This window comes from Tamandua tetradactyla, chromosome 3 (genome assembly GCF_023851605.1).
Source record: "Tamandua tetradactyla isolate mTamTet1 chromosome 3, mTamTet1.pri, whole genome shotgun sequence".
In the NCBI taxonomy this organism is placed as follows: Eukaryota; Metazoa; Chordata; class Mammalia; order Pilosa; family Myrmecophagidae; genus Tamandua; species Tamandua tetradactyla.
The window spans coordinates 80,997,194-81,015,061 of NC_135329.1; the positions used below are offsets into that span (position 1 = coordinate 80,997,194).

The 17,868-nt window shown below is 48.0% G+C and overlaps 2 protein-coding genes across 2 annotated transcripts in view; one reads left to right on the top strand and one right to left on the bottom strand.

Moving 5' to 3' along the window:
* The window catches only part of LOC143675678 (uncharacterized), a 31,503-nt gene extending 23,124 nt beyond the window's left edge, over positions 1-8,379 (top strand). Inside the window, exon 5 of the mRNA XM_077151749.1 lies at positions 8,040-8,379. Within this exon, the coding sequence (XP_077007864.1) occupies positions 8,040-8,159 (120 nt within the window). The 3' untranslated portion in view covers positions 8,160-8,379. The remainder of the gene's footprint in view (positions 1-8,039) is intronic.
* Positions 8,380-14,181: 5,802 nt separating this feature from the next.
* Positions 14,182-15,197, bottom strand: LOC143676183 (uncharacterized). Its single transcript, XM_077151901.1, has 2 exons — positions 15,052-15,197; positions 14,182-14,882 (listed from the first exon to the last, which is right to left on the bottom strand). Exons 1-2 carry the CDS (start codon positions 15,130-15,132, stop codon positions 14,454-14,456), a joined length of 510 nt encoding a protein of 169 aa, XP_077008016.1. The 5' UTR covers positions 15,133-15,197; the 3' UTR covers positions 14,182-14,453.
* Positions 15,198-17,868: the final 2,671 nt, after the last annotated feature.

Genomic DNA, 17,868 nt, shown 5'->3' on the forward strand with positions numbered 1-17,868 from the left:
AATCAGTAATTCTTAGTATCATCACATAGTTGCATATTCATCATTTCTTAGAACATTTGCATCGATTTAGAAAAAGAAATAAAAAGACAACAGAAAAAGAAATAAAACGATAACAGAGAAAAAAAAAGATTATACATACCATACCCCTTACCCCTCGCTTTCAATTACCACTAGCATTTCAAACTAAATTTATTTTAACATTTGTTCCCCCTATTATTTATTTTTATTCCATACGTTCTACTCTTCTGTTGATATAGTAGCTAAAAGGAACATCAGACACAAGGTTTTCACATACACAGCGTCTCATTGTGAAAGCTTTATCATTGTTCAGTCATCATCAAGAAACATGGCTACTGGAACACAGCTCTACATTTTCAGGCAGTTCCCTCCAGCCTCTCCGCTACATCTGAACAACAAGGTGATATCTACTTAATGCATAAGAATAACTTCCAGGATAACCTCTCAACTCTGTTTGGAATCTCTCAGCCATTGACAGTCTCATTTCACTCTTCCCCCTTTGGTCGAGAAGGTTCTCTCAATCCCTTGATGTTAATTCTCAGCTCATTCTAGGGTTTTTCTCAGTCCCTTGATGCTGAGTCTCAGTTCATTCCAGGATCTCTGTCCCACGTTGCCAGGAAGGTCCACACCCCTGGGAGTCATGTCCCACGCAGAGAGGGGGAGGGTGGTAAGACTGCTCATCCTGTTGGCTGGAGAGAGAGGCCACATCTGAGCAACAAAAGAGGCTCTCTTGGGGGTGACTCTTAGGCCTAAATTTTAAGTAGACTTGACCTATCCTTTGTGGGGTTAAGTTTCATATGAACAAGCCCCAAGACTGGGGGCTCAGCCTATAGCTTTGGTTGTCCACACTGCTTGTGAAAATATCAAGAATTCAACTTGGGGAAGTTGAATTTCTCCCCAGTCTCACCATTCCCCGAAGGGGGCTTGCAAATACTTTTCCAGTCACTGATCAAATCACTCTGGGATTCATCGGGGCATCACTCTGGACAAACCAACAAAATCTCATGTCCTACCTGAGATTCCAAGTACTTATGACATTCAATCAAACTATATACATGAGTTATATTAGGAAATGCACTAGTCAAAATATAAATTTTGTAACAAACATTTTTTGCTTTAGTCTCACACATAAGGTGACATTTTAAAATATTAATTATCATCTATTTTCAGCACCCTGCAATAATGACATTCCTTTGTTCTTCCTCATGCAAAAGCATTTTTAAAATTTGTACATTGTACATTTTACTATTATTATACACTCTAGGTATTCCTAGATTATACCATCTCGATCTTTACCATCTATCTTTCTTTCTGATATCATTTATGTCCCCAGCACTCCTCCCTCTATCATTCTCACAAGCAACTTCATTCAGTGTTTTAACATAATTACATTACAGTTAGGTAGTATTGTGCTGTCCATTTCTGAGTTTTTATATTCAGTCCTGTTGCACAATCTGTATCCCTTCAGCTCCAATTACCAATATCTCACCCTATTTCTATCTCTTGATGATCTCTGTTACCAAGGAAATATTCCAAGTTTATTCACTAATGTCAGTTCATATCAGTGAGACCATACAGTATTTGTCCTTTTGTTTCTGGCTAATCACACTCAGCATAATGTCCTTACGGTCCATTCATGTTGTTACATACTTCATATCTTTACATACATAGTCTTACAGCTGCATAATATTCCGTCTTATGTAAATGTCACAATTTGTTTAGCCAACTGTCTGTTGATGGACATTTTGGCTGTTTCCATCTCTTGGTAATTGTTAATAATGCTGCTATAAACATTGGTGTGTAAATGTCCATTTGTGTCCTTGACCTCATGTCCTTTGAGTAGAGACAGCGTATAGATGGGTTCTGTTTTTTAATCCATTCTGCCAGACTATGTCTTTTGATTGGAGAGTATAATCTATTAACATTCAATGTTATTACTGCATGGGTAGTACTTTCTTCTACTATTTTGCCTTCTGGATTTTCTATGTCACATCTAATTTTCCTTCTCTTTACCTTTACTCATAGTCTTCCTTTCTGCACTCTTCTCCGTACCTCTCTCTTCTGTCTTCGTATCTGTCTCTAGTGCTCCCTTTAGTATTTCTTGCAGAGCTGGTCTCTTGGTCACAAATTCTCTCAGTGATTTTTTGTCTGAAAATGTTTTAATTTCTCCCTCATTTTTGAAGGACAGTTTTGCTGGATATAGAACTCTTGGTTGGCAGTTTTTCTCTTTTAATAATTTAAATATATCATCCCACTGTCTTCTCGCCTCCATGGTTTCTGCTGAGAGATCTGCGCATAGTCTTATTGGGCTTCCCTTGTATGTGATGGCTTGCTTTTCTCTTGCTGCTTTCAAGATCCTCTCTTTCTCTTTGACCTCTGACATTCTGATTATTAAATGTCTTGGAGTATGTCTATTTGGATCTGTTCTCTTTGGGGTATGCTGCACTTCTTGGATCTGTAATTTTAAGTCTTTCATAAGAGTTGGGAAATTTTCAGTGATAATTTCCTCCAGTAGTTTTTCTCCTCCTTTTCCCTTCTCTTCTCCTTCTGCGACACCCACCACACATATATTCATGTGCTTCATATTGTCTTTCAATTCCCTAAGTCCGTGCTCATATTTTTCCATTTTTTTCCCTATTTTTCTTTTTCTTGTCGGATTTCAGATGTTCCGTCCTCCAGTTCAGAAATCCTATGTTCTGTCTCTCGAAATCTACCATTGTAGGTTTCCATTGTTTTTTTCATCTCTTCTACTGTGTCTTTCATTCCCATAAGTTCTGTGATTTGTTTTTTCAGATTTTCAGTTCCTTCTTCTTGTTCTTTCCTTGCCTTCTTTATATCTTCTCTCAATTCATTGATTTGGTTTTTGATGAGGTTTTCCATGTCTGTTCGTACATTCTGAATTAATTGTTTCAGCTCCTGTATCTCATTTGAATTGTTGGATTGTTCCTTTGCCTGGGCCATATCTTCAATTTTCCTAGTGTGATTTGTTATTTTTTGCTGGTGTCTAGGCATTTAATTACCTTAATTAGTTTATTCTGGAGATTGCTTTCACTTCTTTTATCTAGGGTTTTCTTGCTGGCTGAATTTGTTGTCTATCTGTTTTTTGACATTCCGTTCAGCTTTATCTGGACCTGTAGCTTAAGTTTTGTTTACAGAGGAGAATTTTTCAGCTCTTGTTTTCTTGTTTCTTGCCCTACTTGTGTGGTGCCTTTCCCCCACACACACACTTAGGAGGGTCTACTTAGATATTATATACCCCAGCCAGATTTTCCCAGACCAAACTGGCCTCCTATCAGGAGGAAAGAGTCACCTGCATCGGTTTTCCCTGAGGGTGGGACCCAGCAGGTTGAAAGACTTTCCTGTGAAGTCTCTGGACTCTGTTTTTCTTATCCTGTCCAGTATGTGGTGCTTGTCTGACTGCAGGTCCCACCAGCATAATGATGTGGTACCTTTAACTTTGGCAGACTCTCCCTGCTGGGGGCGTGGTGGAGACAGAGGAGAGGTTGTAGGCTGGTTTTAATGGCTTCAAATTACCAAGCCCTGGTGTCTGAATTCCTTGATGGAGGGATTCCACCTGGGTGGGGCTTCACCCTTCCCCTGGGGAAGGCACAGGCTCCAGATAAGCCCCCAAAAGAGCTCACTTCTGCCTATGCCTGGGGCAGTTGCAGCCTGAAAAGTTCTGCTGCTGTATCCAGAGGCAGTCAAGCCTTTGTAGATACACAGCCGCAAAAACCTCTGTTTCCTTCTCTTTTTTCTCCCCTTTTTCTGTCAGTCCGGCCCCCTTGGTGCCGGGGCAAAAATGTGCAACCTCCGCTTTGATCAGGTTCACCTAAGCTGGGGACCTATTTTTAGTAGTCAGAATTTGTTAATTAGTTCCACAATTGGTGTTTGATTATGCCCAGTCCCTGCTGCTGGTAAAGTCCTTTCCTTTCTCCTCTGGGAAGTGGCCTGTGGGGGAGGGACGCTGGCCACCGCAGCTTTGGGAACTCACGGTTCTGGGGGGTGCTCGCAGCCGGTCCAGCTGGTCCAGACTGGGATATGCTGTGTGTCTCGTCACTGACTTGGCCCCAAGAGCTGTTCTGTACTGTTTCTGGTTATTTAATAGTTGTTCTGGAGGACGAACTAAAATGCGCACGTTGTTAAGCCTCCATCTTGACCCGGATGTGCCTCCGTTTTTTAAGGGTATTTTCAGTGTAACTAGAATCAGAGGGAGACAGTTTTCATTATTTTGAAATTGTGACTCCATTGTCTTCTGGCTTCCATCCTTTCTGTCAGCGAGTTGGTTGTCAGTCTTCTTGTTATTTCTTTGACAGTACGCCCCCCTCCAGGGCCCCGCTGCCTTCATGTTTCTGTTTGTCTTTGGTTATGAGCTGAAGTTTTGCTATGATGTGGTTTGTAGTGTGTTCTAGTTTACTAGCTGCTGGAATGCAATGTATCAGAAATAGAATGGCTTTTAAAAATAGAATTTATTAAGTTACATGTTTGTAACTCTAAGGCCATGAAAAAACCCAATTAAACCAAGTATATAAAAATGTCCAAATTAAGGCACCAACAAGAGGTTGAAAAAAGGCCAATGAAGTTCAGAGTTTCTCTCTCAACTGGAAAGGCACATGGTGAACATGGCAAAGTCTGCTAGCTTTCTCTCTAGACTTCTTGTTTCATGAAGCTCCCCTTTATGAAAAAGGAATGTATTCCTTCTTTATCACCAAATGTTTCTGACTGCATGGGTTCTTGTAGTTCTCCTGGCTGTTTTTGCTCTTGAGCTTTTTTCCAAGATGATGCTTCTTTTAAAAGATTCCAGTAAAGTAATCAAGACCCACCTGGAATGGGTGAAGTCACATCTCCATCTAATCCAAAAGTTAATACCCACAGTTGGATGTGTCACGTCTACATGGAGGTAATCTAATCAAAAGATTCCAGCCTACATTATTGAATAGGGATTAAAAGAAATGGTTGTCAAAGCAATAGGCTTAGCCCCCAGTCTTGGGGTTTGTTCATATGAAACTTAACCCCACAAAGGATAGGTCAAGCCTACTTAAAATTAAGCCTAAGAATCATCCCCAAAAGAACCTCTTTTGGTGCTCAGATGTGGCCTTTCTCTCCAGCCAACACAACAAGCAAACTCACTGTCCTCCCACTCTCTACGTGGGACATGACTCCCAGGAGTGTGGACCTTCCTGGCAACATGGGACAGAAATCCTAGAATGAGCTGGGACTCAGCATCAAGGGATTGAGAAAGTCTTCTCAACCAAAAGGGGGAAGAGTGAAATGAGACAAAATTAAGTGTCAATGGCTGAGAGATCCCAAACAGAGTTGAGAAGTTATCCTGGAGGTTATTCTTGCACTTAAATAGATATCACCTTGTTAGTCAAGATGTAATGGAGAGGCTGGAGGGAACTGCCTGAAAATGTAGAGCTGTGTTCTTGAAGATGATTGTATAATGATACAGCTTTCACAATATGACTGTGTGATTGTGAACACCTGTGTCTGATGCTCCTTTTATCTACCTTATCAACAGATGAGTAAAACATATGGAATAAAAATAAATAATAGGGGCAATAAATATTAAAATAAATTTCTATTGAAATGCTAGTGATCAGTGAAAGGGGAGGTAAAGGGTATGGTATGTATGAATTTTTTTCTGTTGTCTTTTATTTCTTTTTCTGAATTGATGCAAATGTTCTAAGAAATGATTATGATGATGAATTTGCAACTATGTGATGATATTGTGAATTACTGATATATATGTAGAATGGAATGATCATAAGTTAAGAATGTTTGTGTTTGTTATATTTTTTAAAAAATTCAAAAATTCAAAAAAAATTAAAAAAAAAAATGGTTATTCCCACAAGATTGGATTAGTTTAACATGGCTTTTCCAGGGTACATAAATCCTTTCAAACCAGCACATAGTACTTCTCAAATCTTTGTCATAATATCTTTTGTTAGTTTCAGCAAATTGGCCATAACCTTCCAAATACTACTTGTGCCGCAATCTTTTTCCTCTCTCCTTCTGGGATTCCTGTTACCCATATGCTAGAAATTTTTATAGCTTCCAGGATGTCTCTTATGCTTTCTCCTTATTTCCCGTCTTTATTCCAAGCTTCAGCCTGGATGTTTTCTACTGGTCATTTTCTAACTTTTCCAATCTTCTCCTAAATTGTATCTAATCTGCTATTAATCCCATTCACTTAGGTCTTAATTACACTTTTTATATTTTCCAGTTTAGAATTTCCTTTTTTAAAAAATATTTTTATGGGCAAACATTCACACATATATTTCATACATGGTATACAATCAGTGATTCACAATATCATTGTATAGTTGTGTATTCATCACCATGATTATTTTTTAGAACATTTGCATCACTCCAGGAAAAGAAATAAAAAGGAAAAACTCATACATCCCTAACCATTTACCCATCCCTCTCATTGGACACTAGTATTTCCATCTACCCAATTTATTTTACCCTTTGTTCCCCCTATTATTTATTTATTACTATTCATCTTTTTTTTACTCATCTATCCATACACCGGATAAAAGGAGCATCAGACACAAGGTTTTCATCACACAGTCATATTATAAAAGTTATATCATTATACAATCATTTCAAGAATCAAGGCTACTAGAACACAGCTCAACAGTTTCAGGTACTTCCCTTGAGCCACTCCAGTACACCATAAAATAAAAAAGGGATATCTACATAATGCCTAAGAATAATCTCCAGGATAACCTCTGAACTTCCTTTGAAATCTCTCAGCCACAGAAACTTTGTCTCATTTCTCTCTACCACCTTTTGGTCAAGAAGGCTTTCTCAGTGCCTTGATGCCAGGTCCCAGCTAATCCCAGGATTTCTGTCCCACATTGCCAGGGAGATTTACACCTCTGGGAGTCATGTCCCACATGGGGGTAGGGCAGAGAGGTCACCTGCTGAGTTGACTTAGAGAGAGAGGCCTCATCTGAACAACAAAGAAGATTCTCGGGTGGTGACTTTTAGGCCTAACTTTAAGTAGGCTTAGCCTGTTCTTTGCAGGAATAAGTTTCATAGGGGTGAACCCCAATATTGAGGACTTGGCCTGTTGATTTGGTTGTCCCCACTCCTGCAAGAATATCAGAGAATTTCCTTTCCCTGTTTTTCCATTTGGATATCAGTTGTTTGGTCTTATCTCCTAGCATCACCATAAAGAATTGCAGCGATGACTTAAGGCTTTGCTTGGTGTTCTTCCCCCAGAGAGCAGTTCTGAGCTTCCAGGTGCTGCTTAGGGAGGGGCAGGTCAAGGTGGTCCAGTCTGGAGAGGCCTCCCCTCCTCAGTAGGCCTAGGAGTTCAAGAAGGTGCTGCTAAGCCTCCACTTCCCTCTTGGCCCCTTGACCTCCAGACATGGCAGCTCAGCTCTCGGCAGATGGTGGCTCCACCCTGGACCCACCTTGGCCCTGCCTTCTCTCCAAGCCTCCGTCTTTACCACCTTGGCGGCTGTCTGATGTCTGCAAGTGGATTTTTAATCTAGCTTTTTGCTGTTTTCCTCTGTGAGGGGGCTGGTCAGTCACAAAGTTGGTTCCTGTTGCCAGGAGTAGAAGTCCTGCTTTTGCTTCTGGAACCCCCATCATGTTTTGAATACTGAAACAGCAGTGAAGATTGAAGGATTCTCTCTCAACATCTATCATGCTTTCACATTTCCTGTTTATCACAGCTACAAATTTTTTCTCACAGAGTATTTAACTCCAGTTTCCCTCATTTGGGATTAATTGCTGCAGGTTTGTGTTCTCATTGGCAACAGCTGCCATAAACTGACTCTCATGTATTGGGGTCCCAAAGGTGCCCCTACTCATCTTTCCATGCATGCGTCCGACATCAGCTCAAGGCATCCCTGGGCTGGCGTCTCTGACCAGCTGCCAGCCTGTGACAAGCCACCTTGGCGACACCTGCAGCAGCATTTGGCATGTGGCAGGGGCCCAAGCATTTATGGAGTCTTGAGGATAAAACTAAGGTGTTTGTGTTTCTTCTGTTTTGTTTATCTGCTTAGATTACCCGAAAATTCAGGCTGAATTCTGAAGGCAAACTTGAACAGACAGTCTCGATGGCAACCACTACACAGCCCCTGACACAGCATCTTCACGTTACCTACAGGAAGGTGACACCATAGGAGTTGGGCTGCCTGTGCTTGAAGCAGAGGCAGGAGCGCCAGTCCCAGAGGCGTTGGAGGTGCTGCTTCTGGGACCCCCTACTCCTCCCGCAAACCGTGGCTCCGGGGCAGTTATGCCTGAGGCAGAAGGGGTATGGTCAGGAAGCATCCGTGGGATCAGGAATGTTATGCACAGGTCCTGTGGTGGCATAGAAAACCAAATAAAAGGCCTTTATTTTTATGGCTGAGTATTTTGAATCTCATTGTGTAGACTGTCTCTTCCCCTGCTGGTGATGAGTAGGGTTCCCAAGGTTCATCCCTGAGAAATTAAGAAAGGACCATGCTCCCTTCCTTTCCTTTTCTTTTTTGCTTCCTGCAGTTTGATTAGATCTAAAATATTTGTACATCTTCACTAGAGTGCTAGAGTAGTCAACGATAAGTTGAAGAAAAGATGGGGCAGAAAGGGGGTGGTGTGTGTGTGTTTGTTGTGTCTTTTAAAAGAGCTAGAAGAGCTCAAAGGCATTGCCTATGCCAGGGTCTCAGCTGGGACCCAGGTTGCCAGCGGGACACGTCGAGGCTGCTAGGCTTGCCAGAAGAACCTGGACACCAGAATCAGAGCTTTCTCTGCAGTTGGGTGAGGCTGGAAAGACCTGGAAGCACCAGAAGTCCCCCACTTCTCCTGCTTCCGAGGCCTCTGCCTGGGCCTCTGCTGGCAGAACCCACCTTCACATGGCTGGAAAGGAGCTGGGGCAGCATAAGAGTGGGCTCAGATGTGGTTTTTGGAGTCAGGATACCACCACAGCACTGCACTAGTGCCATGGTTCAGAACATGTGACCGCAGCACGGATGTTCAGATCAGGGAACTCCTTGTGTTTGGCATGTGTCTCCTAGAACCCATCTCTTCCCCTGTGATGTGGCCTTGCTGGAGAAGCTGGTCACTTGCCTGGATGCGTAGCTGGTGGGCTCCTCATAGCACTGAACTTATTCCCTGCCCTGCCGGCAACTGGGACTTGGGCCAACAGTTACAAGGACACGCTGGTGAGCTCCCCTCTGCCTGCTGGCCTGGCTTTGAGGTGCTGAATCAGCAGGCTCGCTGGTGGCAGCCTGGTCCCTTTGCTAGTTTCCCATCAGCCTCTCACCCCAAAGTTTTGCCACCGTGGGGACTTCCTGCTCAGCCAGCTGCTCCAGTCAGGTTGCAAAATGGTTACTTCTAACTATGGCTATTTTTGCATCCCCGGCAGGAATGCTGCAGAAGAGCTTTCCTTCATCCATTAGGCTAAATGGGGTTATCCCGAAATAGTTCACATCAGAAAACAGGAATGGTTAATGCTCTCCCCTAATCGTCCACTTTAGGGAGAGAATGCCCTGGCGATCTCCTGCCCGTGTCCAGTGAATCGAGGCATTTCCCATCCTCCCTGCATTGTCCTCCTGCCACTGCAGACTCGAGACATCAGTGGGTTCGAATGGATTTTCATCAAGTGCAGTCTCTTTACTAAGTCTCTTTACAGCCTCCCTCCAGGGGCTGCACCCTCGACCCCATCTAGGCGCCAAGTGGGGTAACTGCACCCCTGGAGCAGATGCTGTCATGTTTGCATGTGGGACAACCCAGTAGGTGAGAGATGATCGTGGGGTATTGGGGGTGGGCAGTTATCTTATTGCTTATCTTTTTCCTCTTAGTTCTCAGAGCTTAGGTGTTCCTTTGAAATAAGAATTTCAGGAATAATTAGGAATTATTAGGAATAAGAATATTCCTAGTGTTAAGTTACAAATATTCTTGAAACTGTTAAAAGTTATAAATATTTCCACTGTCATTTTTCTGTTGACTTTGCTTTTGGGATATGTTGTTTGGCTAGCTGGTGTTTGGTCAGCTAAAATGTTTTACTTTTGAAGGTAAACATACTATTCTTTTTATCGTTCTTGGATTTTAAATCTTCAGGGAGGTTTTTCCCATTCCTGTTAACAAAGGAACTTACCCATTTTTTCTATAATTGTTTGGTTTGTTCTTTTTATATTCAGCTCTGATCCATCTGCAGTTTGTCCTGGTGTGGAGTGTGAGGTGAAAATCCTGTTTTGTCTTTTTGCAATTGGCTAACCAGTCATTGCACAGCTTTTATTAACAAACCTGTCTTCTTCCTGGCTCTGGGGTCTGGTGGACCAGGCGCGGGACTGGTTCCCCACCTTCCCCGCAGGGCTCTGGGCAGGGGGGCACAGGCTGCCCCCGCCGCTGTCAGCCTTCCTGGCTGAACTTCACAATTAGCCCATTTAGCTCCAGAAAAAAATGTTTTTTGATTTTTTTATGGGAATTACATTAAGTTTTTCAGTTTACTTACAGGTGATTATCTTGTTTCTAAGACAGTTTCCTTGTGTAGGAGCATGGTGCTTCTTTCTGTTCAAGTCCACCTTCTTGGGTTTCGGCCGGCTTTAGGATTATCCTCTGACGAGGTCAGTTCCTATTAATCTGTGCCCAGAATGAGGCTTCTCTTCCACTGTGCCTTCTGAGACTTCAGCTCCATGCTACTTTTAAACACTGCCACTTCTCTGAATTCTCTTACTTTTTCATGCTGGAAATCCACAGGCGGCCTGGACAGGTGAGGTAGCCCTGTGAGTCCATGTTGGTAGGCACCCCTCCTCCTTGGGCCAGGGACCCAGACTGCAGCAACGCTGTCCTCTCTGTGCAGGCCTGGGGTGACCTCACGCTTGCTGAGCGGCCCCGGGGGTCCCATATCTGTGAGGGAGTCCTGAGGGGGAAGGCAGGGCCTCATGGAGATGTGCCTGGGAGACCAGAGGGGAGGGTGCACCCCAATGGGGTGGGTTCTGAAGGCCGAGGAAACGCCTGCCCCCACCCACCCACTGCAGGTGGCCTGGAGTGGGCAGGTGGGTGGGGAGGGAAGAGGAGGTGAAGGCTGTGCGGTGGCCTCAGGGATCTTGACCTTCAGGATTGCCCAATATCAAAAAGCTGAACAGGAGGACAGGGCGAGGGGATGGTTCAGCAGGCCGGAGGGATGGACAGACAGATGGGAACAGGGCCTCAGAGCAGGTTGTTATCATAAAGTGAGAGCAGTGGGAGCCCTGGCGCTCTGGAGCCCTGGCACAGAGCCACAAGTAGACACTGTCAGCAGTGACCACACCGAGGTTCCAGGGATGGCAGGGAATGTCCCAGGGGTCTGGCCTTTGCTCTTGGCGTGCATGTGTAGGAGTGTATATGTGCTTACATGTGTGCACAGGGTGTGCGTGTGTGTGTGTGCATGCATGTGAGCTCACCATGGCACAAGAATGCAGAAGACTGCCTCCACTAGGGAGGAAGTTGGGATAATCCTGCTTGGCAGTTTCACAAACGGCCACTTTGTTCTTCCACATTGGATTCACCTACCTTGTGTCCAGTGTCTGCAGGAAGGCCTGTGTGAGGCCTCATGGGAAACAGAGCTGACCACCTGGGCCTGCCCTTGAGGGGCTGACTACCGAGGGGGCAGTTGGCCAGGGATGCACCAAGGCACACTTCAGCAGGCTGCCCAGGTGCAACTTTGCTGGTTGCCAAGCAACTGGGGCCATCTGGGAGCCACCTGGGGGCCCTCAGGGAGCAGATGGAATAGCAAACTGCTGAAGGGAGTCGCTGGGCTTAGAGCCTCAGGGATTCAGAAACTCACTCAAGTTAGGAAGCCCTTACTAAGGGTCACGGGAAACCTGGGGCACTGGGTTCAGGCTGGGTCCTAAGGATAAGGATGGCCTAGGGTAGAGGGCAAGGGGAGAGAGCTGGGAGGGGATGAGAGGAAGGGGAGGGCTGCATGGACCGGCTGCTCAAGTGTTATGGAGAATTTCCTCCCCCTCAATCCCCCCTCCCCTCTGGGCCTGGACCTGGGGTGCCCTCAGGATTTGAGGGAGCTCCCTTCTGGAACACAGGGAAGGAATAAGGACTCTGAATTCCTATGTCAGACCTTCTGAATCTAACTCTGTTTTTCTAGTAGAGACTTTTTTTTTTTTAACTTTTTACTATGGAAAATTTCAAACATTTATTCAACAGAGACTGGTGAACCTTCTCTCATCTCACCAGAGCAGCATCAGAAGACCAGAAGACCTGGTAAAAGGCCATGGGTCTTCTTGGGGAAGGTTGGAAGACTAAATTCGTGGCAATATACCAGGGTACTTCCCCAAGTGGACCTGCCTTCCCCTCATTCAAGGAACTCTGGGACTGTGAATGGTCTCAGGTCTGGGAACTGATTGAGAGGCCTGTTTTTGTGATTCAGGTTAAACTTTTGTTCACTTTTCTGCTTATACTGTTTGTTGAATTCAGCAGAGTGCCCATCTATTTTACTTCTATGTACCCCATAGTGAACTAGCCAGCGCCTTAGGTCCCTGCAAGTCAAACTCTTCAGATCACTGCTTTGAGTCTGCTGTCCCTTAAGGCAGCCACGCCCACCTTGGCTTTGGTGATTAAATGCTGATACCTGACTCCTGCCAACCTGGGACGCAATCATCCCCATGGTATTTAAGGATTCCAGCTCAGTAACAGACGTTCCCACTGTAATATCTGACCTACGGAGAAAGGCAACTACAGGGTTCTTCGGGGACGATGGAGCTAGTCTCACAAATTTATTCCTCACAGTTTTGATAAAAGGTGTGTCCTCTGGACCTCTGTGGGGTATGTGAGCAGGTCTTCCATGATAAAACCATTCTAACATTCCAGTCTCTCTAAGCCTCTGGATCCCCTCATCTATATTATATCAGGGCAGTTCTGGCATTTCAACCTCAGGTAATACTGGCTACCTTTTGGTCCATGTTTCAACCAACGAACCAGTTTTTAACCTCTTGGACTACAACACCGAATCCAGATCTCTGTTTAGAGGGCCCATATAAATAATACAGCTGACTCCAACTTTATATTCCTTCCACTATTATCCCACATCCTAATATCCATTCCTGATTTTCTGTCTATATAGACTGGAAAACTCATGCAGTTCTTTTGGAGTACAGCATACCTCATGGGTCACACATTGTGCCTCTTTTGGGGCCTATTGGGACTTCAATCTAGTTATAGGTCTTGAAGAAAAGAGGGGTGGTGGGGTGGTCATGAAAAGAAGTGTTCTACAAACCAGCTCCTCTGGGGAGGCCTTTACAGGTGCACAGCAGGTTCCCCTCCCCAGGTGGCAGCAGAAGGGCTGCTTCTACTGGCAGAGAGAATCTTGGGTTTCAATGTCCCCAGTGTCATCATCAACCCTATTGTCCCCCCTCCAATTTTCAGGATCCCATTCCTTCCCAATCTACACCCTCACTTTAACAGCAGACACCCTGAAAGGTGGGGAATTCACGTATGTTGTAATTCAACCACTCGCAGGAGGGATATGGGTTTGGTTTTCAGAATCTCAACTCTGCAGCTACAGGACATAAGGGTTTCTTTCAGAAGGAATATGGAGGCTTTCTTGTCATTTACACAACACTTTCTTTCCTCACTTTCTCCAGCAGTCAGGAGCAACCAGCCAATCCCACTATACTGCCAAATTTGACTAGAATGTTCCAAGATGTCAAATACATGATCACCCAGAGCTTTACCTCATGCAGCCATCTGAGTGGGGAGCCCAGTGGTGCTTTCTATTCCATGGAAAGTCCCATGGCTCTCCATTGCTGCAGCACATCACAGACGGCCAGTGGCCTCTGTGCCAAAAGAACCCATTCCAGAATGCTCTCATCACCAACACCCACCCTCTCAAGCCCCTACATCGTTTTCAAGCAACCCCCGCTCCTCACCCTTTCATAGGCAGACTATATAACCCGTGAGGATGTTTGATCTAAAGTGAAAATGAGACTGTGAAGGTGTTTGTTCGGATCTCGGCCCCTAGTGCACCTTAGGCCTCCCGCCGGGAGGGGGTGGGTGGGCTCCTGTGGGGGCCTTCACAGCAAAGGCTGAGCCTTTGCATTCTCTTGGCTAAGAAAGCCACAGATGAAGGGGGTCCCAGGCAAACACCTCTCCTGAGGATGCTGCAGCCTGGGGGCCACGTGGCCTGGGCAAGAGAGGTGGGGAGGCCCCAGGACAAGGAAGGAGACAGAGACACCACATCGACAATACTTTATTGGAGTCCATTGCTCAGGTGTGCAGCCAGGGGACTCACACCCCATCCCTAACACACCCAGGCCCTGCAGTGGGCCACACTTCCCCTTCAGAAATGAACTAAGCAGCCAGAGCGTAAGCCAGACACTCGCATGGCCAGTGTGGCCCACAGCCACTCCGGCTTCAGCCAAGCCAGCATCAGCTTCAGACCCAATGAGCAAGTGTCCATGAAGCCGCGAGATGGCCCCTTCCCAGGACAGTCCCAGGGCATCCACTTAAAGTGTGGGCCCAACTTCCTGCCCCCACAAGGAGAGAGGAAGCCCCAGGTTCAGGAGTTGGGAGAGCAGGGGCCAGCCCCCACCCTGGGCCCAGGGACGGCCAACTACTCTCACCCCTTCCAAAGGACCTGGGTCTGCCGATGACAGGGGACCAGGACAGCCCCCACAAGCAGCAAGGTAGGTCTCCGAGGGCTGGGCCATGCCCAGCATGGGGCTGGGGCGACACTCTCCAGGGGGCATGGCTTCCCGGGGTGGGGGGTGTAGGGGGGCCTGGGGCACGGCTGTCGCCCAGGCAGGCTGTTCATCTTTCCGGCAGCAGCAGGAAGAGGGTGGCCTTAGGAAGCGGCCGAAGCTGCAGAGTGCGGCCACCAGCCAGTGGGAGCGGATGCCAGTGTCGCTGCTGACCACGCACTTGAGGACATCGGTCTGGGAGGGCAGAGGGGTGGCATGAGCCGGGAGGGAAGTGTGCGCCATCCTGACGCCAGGCTCCACAAGGAGCCAAACCCACTGCACAGACTTGGAGGTGGAAAGGGATGGAGGCCTGGGGTGGACTAGGGCAGTGAGACCGGGCCCTCTGCACCCCCACAGCACTCACCCATCCGCCACGCCTCCGCAGCCAGCTGGCCAGGGTCTTGCGCACGAACTCCCCCAGGCAGTCCACCAGCGCGTGCGCCATGGCGGGCTGCGAGTGCCGCACACAGTCCACAGCTAGCCCCGCAGCCACAGCATACAGGGACACCACCTTGCCCCACGTGATGCCTGCAGGAGAGACCTGGTCAGAGGGGAGCAGGGAGGGAGGAGGCTGGCACCAAGATCCGCTCCTGTTCAGGTCTTCCTGGGCAGAGTCCCCACAGGTGTGAGCCTCCCTGAGACCCCTGCCTGCCACCCATGAAGCACTAGTGGTAGAATTGAAAAGCCCTACCCCCCCGCAACCTGGTCCACGCACCGGCCATCCTATCACAGGCTGTTCCTTCCAGAGCCTTCTCAAGCACCCACTGCATACTTGCCAGGCCCTGGGCACACGTGCACCTGAGCCCAGGACGTTTCTGCCCTCACAGCACATCACGGTCAGCGTACTAGTTTTTGTACAGCATAAAACAACAGACATTTATGCTCACCCAGCTCTAGAGGCCACAAGTGCAAAGTCAAGGTGTATCAGGGCTCTGCTCCTGCTGAAATCTGCAGGGGAGGCTTCTTCCTGCCTCTTCCTGCCCCTGCCTTCTCTTCCCCCAGCCCCCCACCCCCGTTTCTCATTTCCTACCTGTCTCTCCTCGTCCCCTCTTCCCCACCTATCCTCTCCAAGGCCTCTTGTGATGGCCCTTGGGTCCCACCTGCATAACCGAGGTCATCTCTGCAACTGAAACTCTTTAACTCGGCAACATCCACAAAGCCCTTTTTCCGGACAGGTTCTGGAACAGGGGTGTACCTTCTGGGGGCCCCTATTCAACCCATGGCAGACCAAACAGGAGAGTAGGGAGGAAAGAAGGTGTGGATCTGATAGGAGAGGCCTCAGAACACAGAGAGAACCACAAAAGTACCAGGTGAGAAGACAGGGGCAGGGAGCATTTTAATCTCATTGTGGAAAAGGTTTTGCTGAAAATGACATGCAGAACCCATCAGGAAAGACTAATAAATGACAACTAGTCAGGGCGAAGGGCATGAAATACTTGTAGATTACATGCTGATATGTTCATTTAATATATAAAGAGATTTCATAAATCAATAGTGAGAAAAAAGAGAAACCTTCAAAAAAGAAATACAGATCTGGCACGACAAATGTCTCACAAAGAAAAAGATACAAATACTACATAAAACATTTGAAAAACAAGACTACCCTCACTCACAATCACAGACAAATCTAATATTTGTCTCTATCGGATTAAAGACCCTGAAAGCAAAGGAGGGTGCAGGGTGGCCCAGGGCAGCTGGGATTGTCAACTTAGGAACAGCCCGTAACTCCAGCTTTTGGAAACTGCCATGGATGGGACTGACTCTGCCCCGTTCTAAGGACACTTTAGGAAAACACAGAGCAGACCCTGGACCCCTGCTACCACCTCTGTCAATGCAGGTCCAAGTCTGAAACCCCCACGCCCCTGAGGCCCCTCCCGGGGACATCCACCACTGCACCCAATGTAGGCAGGGATGGACCAGGGACTCATCAAGGGAAGTGACCCCGCAGAGCCTGTGCCACATGCGCAGGACTCGTGTCGTGGTATTGGGGGTGGGGGTGGGGGTCTTTTCCCGCACAGGGCCCGGGAAGCCCAGACCCAGCTCAGCTAAAGCAGGAACAGACACAGGTGCTGGCCTTACCTGAACCCAGGTGAGTTGAGCAAGAGGGTGACCTGACCTGGGCTCAGCAGGGGCCTAAACGGTCTGCTGTGGGCTGTAGAGCCCCCCGCTTACTCCCTCCATCCTGGGCTTTTGGGTTTGGGCCACCTTGGCTCTGGCCCTGTGGTCCCAGCACCCTGCCCCCACCCCCACCTGCTGGTCCCCCAATGTTCCAGGCTTGGGACTCCCCTTGGTGTCCAGCAGGATCCCCAGCCTCCAGGAACCCCTTCCTTAGTTTGTCATTCTGTGGACTGGTCTGTGTGTGAGGCGGACTGGGCCGCCCAGGAACGCTGCCTGTAGCCCCCCAGGGGCCTGCACGTGGTGGGTGGAGAGACTTTATTGCCAGATCCGGACCGGCAGGAGGGTCTGCAGGCCAGGAGGGCCTTGGCGATGTTTCTGACCGTGCAGCCCGGCTAGGGTGCTCGGGCCCATGGCACGGGAAGCTGAGACAAGGGTCGTGGGTCGGGGTTCCCGGAACACTGCGTGCTTCTCTTGGCCTGTGGGGCTTCGAAGGCAGGCAGGAGGGTCTGCAAGGGGCTCTGTGCAGAAGCTCGTGTGGCCTCAGGAGCCACTCACGACCTGGGCCACAAAGATAACTTTGTAGGTTTCCTTCACGTCCCCCCTGAGCTGCAGCAGGGCTGATGCCATGAGCGGGTGGTCCGGCTGGAACGGGGAGGGGACGTTCAGCCGAGGGGCTCAAGGGCAGGTGTGCCTCCCACCCGCCCAGTGCCCTCCTCCAGCTGCCCGCTCCTGGGGTGGGCAGGGGTACCCCCAGGGCACCCACGTCAAAGTCGGCAGCAGGCGTCCAGGAGATGGTGATGGTCTTGGCCTGGCCGCGCTCAACAGCACCGCGGGAGGGTTCCATGGAGAAGCCCTTGTGCTGCAGGGCCGCGGTGCCCTCCACGCTGAACTCGACCGTCTGTGGGCCGGGCGCAGCGCCCGCGAGGCAGCGATGGGGAGGGGCTGCCTGCTCCGCCCGCCCATCGGCCACAGCCAGGGGCTGCTCACCCCTCCTGGGCCACCACGAGATCTGGGGGGCCCAGGGCCGCCCCTGGGGTGGTGAGGTGCTCACCTTCTTTGGGGA